Source organism: Camelina sativa, chromosome 15 (assembly GCF_030686135.1).
Source record: "Camelina sativa cultivar CO46 ecotype springtype chromosome 15, ASM3068613v1".
Taxonomy (NCBI): Eukaryota; Viridiplantae; Streptophyta; class Magnoliopsida; order Brassicales; family Brassicaceae; genus Camelina; species Camelina sativa.
The window spans coordinates 28,695,225-28,701,510 of NC_141894.1; the positions used below are offsets into that span (position 1 = coordinate 28,695,225).

At 46.6% G+C, this 6,286-nt stretch overlaps 1 protein-coding gene across 1 annotated transcript; it reads left to right on the plus strand.

Moving 5' to 3' along the window:
* The first annotated feature begins 214 nt into the window (after positions 1 to 214).
* LOC147927269 (uncharacterized) lies at positions 215 to 5,569 on the plus strand. Its single transcript, XM_087486912.1, has 5 exons — positions 215 to 1,372; positions 1,624 to 3,475; positions 3,553 to 3,699; positions 3,808 to 4,337; positions 4,445 to 5,569. Exons 2-5 carry the CDS (start codon positions 2,764 to 2,766, stop codon positions 5,345 to 5,347), a joined length of 2,292 nt encoding a protein of 763 aa, XP_087343038.1. The 5' UTR covers positions 215 to 1,372; positions 1,624 to 2,763; the 3' UTR covers positions 5,348 to 5,569.
* Positions 5,570 to 6,286: the final 717 nt, after the last annotated feature.

The window sequence follows — 6,286 nt, forward strand, 5'->3', positions numbered from 1 at the left end:
TATTAATTCTAGATGGCCAATCAAGGATTAATATGAAGAACAACCTAAGATGAAGATCTAGATAGATAAAGAATCCTAAATAAACAGATCTAATAATTCATAAAATCCCTGTGAAAAACTCTAAACCTAACAAGCAAACTACTCAGACATAATTAATGAAGAACAAGACATGATTCTGAATAATAAGCAATAGAGATTAAAAGAATAAGAAGGAGTTTAGAAATTCTTCTCTACAAAGCAGATTTCCCTCCAATAGCTCTCAAAAATCTCTCAGGGTTGCAGGAAAAATAAAACTTGATAGAATAAAACTTGAGGGTTTGGAAAACCTAAAAACTATATATGTATGTCCTAAAACACGTCAGGGACTTGTGTTGCAATTATGGAAAACTTTGGGCAACTTTGTAAAACTTCCAAATTTGGCTCTATCGTCGGTTTGGACTGGGTGTCGATCGATGCTAAGGCAGTGTCGATCGACACCATCTCCTCTGATCGATTCCAAGTTGATTTCTTGCGGATTATTGCTCCAAACTGATCCAGATTGCTCCACTTTGCTCCTTTCATGCTAAAAACCTGTAAAGACTCAAAAACAATCTAGAAACAAATGAAAAGACACTAAAAGACTCCTTATATCATGGTTAAAAACCATAAAAACCATGATATATCAGAGGAGAACCGAATAACCGTTCGGTTATAGCTTGCCGAACCGAACCGAACTGATAACCGAAATTCTCAAATGTTTCTACCGATCGGTTTACTCTTTCTCACAAGTTCGGCACCGATAACCGAAAAGCTCGGTTTTCTCAGTTTGGTTTTTTCGGTTATTGCCGAAGGCCATGACTTATCTGCACCATAGAAGAGTTTAATCATTTTTATTTAACCTTTCCGTACAACATAATTAATCGCATGAATTGGGCTTTTGTAAGCCAGACGAGATACCTTAAATAAGCCCAATAAGATAGGACAGTGGAAACAAAAAAGAAGGGTTTCTCATAATGTTGAACAATCAGTAAAGATTGGGGGTTATAATCGAAATAAGAGAAACTATCGGCCCCTTATTAAAAAATTCTGTAAAACGGCGACAGGCGACTGAGGCGAACGAGCTAAAGCGACGGCTCGGCGACGGTGGGATTTGTTTTCCCGGAGGTAACTAACTGACTTAGCCACAGTTTCGCGCAAGTCATGGTACCATTTTAAGGCTCTCGGTGCGCCATCCCACTAGGGTCCCGTCTTGGGATAGCTAGCTCCACTGTTACTTTGGCTGCTCCTGATCCGGATGGCAAGCGGATCGGGTCTGGTTCTGCCACTCTTAACGCCATTCCATTATGAGCAATTAGGTTCCAATCCTGGTCCCGAGGTAAAATTGTGCTGCCAGGTTAGATAAATCCATAATTTTGAACAAAACAATCCTTGCATGAGTTTATTATATATAGAATGATCAGTAGTTGTGGAACCTATAGTTATTTGATGAATCTGGGGTTTACCAATGACAAAGTAAACTCTCTGTGTTTCATGATCTGGATAATTAAGTGACAAAACCCACTAGATCTATTTGTTTGATTAAGCATTATATAGCATTTTTTTTTTTTTTTTTAATGATTTGATGGTTATGTTGATGATCATCAGGTGGAAGTTGCAAGTGGTACTTGTCCTACAGAGTCCTCTCCAGAGTCTTGGGTTAGATTCCTCTCTGAAAAGCATGTACTAATGCTTCATGCTGGAGGTGACTCCAAAAGGATTCTATGGGCAAATCCTAGTCTTCCTCCCACTTCCTTATCTTGCAGCTGATGATCCTGTTCCTCTCCTTTTTGATCATATACTGGCAATTGTTGATGTCCCTTTTGGTCACAATTAGTATCGTTTTAGTTCGGTTAAGAGGGTCGAAGATCTCCTTTATTATATTGGTGCCGAGACACAAAAGGACGGGTTACAACACGACTTAAACGGATTACAAAGATGGACGAGGATAATAGACGAGCTGATATCTCGTCGATTCTACGAGCTATAAGCTTGAAACCGTTGACTTTTGCTTGGATGAGCTGGATCCTTGTACTTGCTGTACCAATTCTCCTGCTTTTTCTCCGATCCCTTTTTAAGAGGCCGTACGCCTATATTTATAGGAAATCGTGTCGGTTCGTCCAGGAAAAATACCATAATACCCCTTTCTCTTGAAAGGGATATTTGTGGGCTTTTTCCTGGGCCTGGCCTCTTTGTTGGGGTGGGATCCACCCCTAACAGTAGTCCCCCCCCCTTTGCCTTTAGTTCGTAGTCTTTAGGCGAAGGACTGCATGGGAAAATGCAGGGTTGCTGTTCTGATGGGGCAAACGAAGAGTCGCGCGTGAAGGTGCGGTTTCCAATGTTGAGGGTCGAATCGTCGCGTTCGGTGCTTGAAGCGCGTGAAGTCCGGAAGTTGTATCGTCATTGAGCGCGTGCTGTAATGATGACGTTTCTGGATTCTTCTTTCCTCCCCTATAAATATCACTTCTCTTCTGATCTCATTTACCTTCTTTTCGTGTCTTCGGTGCTTTCGTCGTTCAAGTATTCTCCCTTCTTCCTATCTCGTCGTTATATTGCTTTCTGTGTGTTGTACTTTTTACTATGGACTCTCCATGATCCGCATCGTCTAATCCCTCTGCCGGGAGCCACCTTCGACGAGCGACGACTTCCGAATCTGGCGGTTCTACTAGATCTGTTCGCCGTCGGACTCGTTCTTCGAACTCTTCTGACTCGTCTTCGGCGGATTTAGACGCGGCTTGCTTCGAAGAGATGAAGCGTCGTCTTACTCCTGGATCGGCAGTCCCTAGCTCGTCGGGGCATTCTTTCAAAATTCCCTCATTGATAGACGAGCCCCTAAACGACGACCCATCTTCTCCTAATTTGGACGACGTTCCTTTGCCGATCGTCAACCTTTTCAACCACATGCCGCCGACATCAATAAAAATTGACGCGGCGGTTGATGCAGTTCGCGTCGGGAAGTTAAAAATTGACGTGACAACTGATGCGGTTAGTGCCAAGATACTAAACACTAGGCCGAAGATTTTGATTCCGGCCTCATTTCAGCGTCCCTGGGATGCACCTTCCGGCTTTATTTGCCTTTCAGAGAAGTACTTAACCGAGTGCGGACTCACCTTCCCCCTGCCTTCCTTTTTGATGACGTATTTCGCTCGTCGAAAGGCAGCTATTTCTCAATTTGCCCCGGCGACCTTTCGAAACGCTGTCGGTCTTTCGATCATGGCCGAGGCTGCGGGGGTCACGCTTACTTGTGATCATTTTGAAGAGCTGACGTGTCTAAATCTATCGAGTCGAGAGAAAACTCCCGGGCTTTATTATGTAGCGTCGGGAAAGAAGACGACGCTCGTCGAGGGTGCCAAGGGCAAAACATATAACTGGAAAGGCTCGTATTTCTTTCTGGAAGTTGCCGCGGGGGTTATGGAGGATCCGTCGATCCCTTGGTTTTCTGGGTGGAACCCTTCACCCGGTAGCCGACCCTTCTTGCTTACTTATCTTCGCTTGCATCATCTGGTTCTACTTAACATTTCTTTCTTTCATTTTCAGTTGTTATTCCGAGGTGTTTGCTTCCGTTCCCTTCTTCTTTGCAAGCCGAAATAGACGCGATTAAGCTCCATTGCCCTTACGTGTGGCCGGGTACTGAGGGTAAAAAAGATCGTCCACGGAAGTTAGCATCTAGCCGAAGACCAAGAGGTTTTTTTTTGTTTTTTCTTTTTTTTTTTTTTTTTTTAGCCCGTATATATGTGTTGTGAGCTCTGTTTTGATATCGTCCCCATCTTCCTTTTTTTTGTTTTATTTTAGCCAGGACAATGGGAAAGATGAACATGAACGTCCCTAACGCATCTGCTCGTTATCGTCGAGCTCCGGAACCGTCGTCTCGGTCGGCTCCCCGTCAGGATGCTCGTCGAGGTTCTGATCCCCCTGCTACCGATTCGTCCAAAAGGACTCTTCCTTCCTCTCGTCAAGCTGTGGACGATCCTTCGAGGATGCGTCAAAGATCTCCTCCTCCTAACCGCCATACTGGTCCCGAGGAGACGCTCTTGAGGAGGAAGACGGACGGGACTTCTGGTCGCATTGCCGATCCTCCCAAAAGTTCGCAGAAGAGGAAGGATGGTCCCGAACAAGAGCTGCCTGCCCCAGTAAGGAAATCAAAGCCGGTCGACTTTAGCTGGGACTTTACTCATTCATCTGGGGCCCGTCCTTTCCCGGATGACTCGCAGTCTTGCGCCGAGTTGTTCTGGAAGATCCACTTTGGCGATGGTCGTCTTCCTTCTGTTGAGAGGATGAAAGAGGCCGATGCTGTCACCGAGGTCGCTCAAGCATCTTTTGAGGTCCGTTACCTAAACCAACACACTTTGAATCCTCCTTTTACGTAGTTACTCTTTTTTTTCTTCCTTCTTTTTTTTTAAAATGGTTCTCACTCCCTTTTATTTGATAGTTTATCGCGCGTATTAACCGCATGGCCTCCCGCTATGAACGCCGTGTTCGGGACCTGGAACGTTCGGGGGCGTCAAATGAGAGGATTGAGCGTCTCGAGGCTCAATTGGGGGAGGCGGTTCGGTCAAACCAGAGATTAAGCGACCTTGTGGCCAAGCTCGAACATCACCGGAGTGGGCTGATCAAAGAGTGGGATTCTCTTACGGCGAAGCTTGAGGAGTCCGAAGCTACCTGTAACGGTCTGAAGCTCACCCTTAGCTCGGAGACAAGTAGGCTCAGGGATCGGCGTGATGAGTATGGGTACCACGAGCGAATCAATGCTTTTCACGAAGTGGCCGGTCGCATGCGGAAGCTATTGTCGAAGCACAAAAGCCGCGCCGAAGCGGTTGAAGCGTCGCGGGAGAAGTTCCTTGAGTACAACCAAGCTGTTGGTAACGTTCAGATGCTTGAAACGCTCGTCGCCGAGGGTCGAATTTCTTTACTTGATGAGGAGATTAAGGACCAGGTTGAGGCCGCAATGAATCAACTGAAGGGCGAGGTTGAAGAGTTTGATCTGCCAGATATCACTGAGGCTGACTTTGACCTGTCTCAGGTTTTTGTCGGGCCTCTTCCCCCAATCCCGACTTGGAGCGCCTCCCCAACCAGCGGGAATACCGAGGTTTTTAATGATGAGGAGGGAAACAACGGGTCGGAGAGTGGGGAAATCGGTGGTGAAGAGCAGGACGAGCATGAACAGGACGAGCAGGAGCAGGTCGACGATCGTCCTTCTGACGGAGTTGAGGTGCAAGTTGCTAACCATCCTGCTGAAGGAACGGAGGAGCAAGTTTCGGTCTGTCCTGTCGAAGGATCACCTCGTCCCTCAGCTCCTGGGCGCGAATCTCCGGTTGTTGGCTTAGTTTTGTGATTGTGCTGTTGTCGCCGTGTTGAGGGGTCGGCTCCCTCGTACTATCTTTCTTTTGCCGCGTTTTGGGGTCGGCTCCCACGCATTTTAATGCGCCGTGTATAGGGGTCGGCTCCCTTAAAAACTTTATTCGTACCCTCGGGGCATTAATTGCGGGTTCCATTTAATGCCTTGTTTTTCGAAACGTTGCTTATTGGTGTCATTAAATGCATTTTCTTTTTGAAACTTACGCCTGTTGGGACTTGTGCCCTTTGTTCTATAAGTAGCCTTTGTATTTTCCTTAGATCAGTCCTGTCTTTGTTGTTTGTTGTTCTTTCTTTTTTTTTTTTTTTGCAGGGAGTAGGAAGTTATTCTGATGCCGGTGACGACGAGATCAGCATGGTTGCGCAGGGCACGGGCAGAGCTCGGCGTTAGATCCGACGAGGTGATTCAGTCGGAACTCGACTATTATAATGCACGCATTCAGCGGCTAAGGGCCTACATCATTGCCACCCGTCGTTCGTTCGAACGCTACTACGACTTCTGTCGTGTTGATGGGGTCGTGGAATGTCTTGAACCGTTGATCGACGAAGGGCTTTTCTTCCCGAAATGGCGATGGGATCGTTTGGTGGATGAGCGTACCCGGCGCAAAGATCTTTGTGCGGAAATGGTGGTTCCCACGCTTGAGCAGGGCGACCTTGATACCCTTGGTCGGAGGCCATTTGAAGATCGGGAAGAGATCGAGGCCTGTCGTGATCGTATCGACGTGCTTCGTCGTTATGTGGCGCAGTTGGAGAGCACAAGTCACAACTTTAGCGAGAGTAATCGCGTCAACGGGATCTGCGCGTATCTCGAGGATATGGTTGGACGAGGCATTGCTGTTCCGATGAAGCTGCTGAAGGATGTGAAGGACTCGTGCTGCTATTGGCAGACGGTGATTGGTGGGTTGGTTGTTTTTTGTTT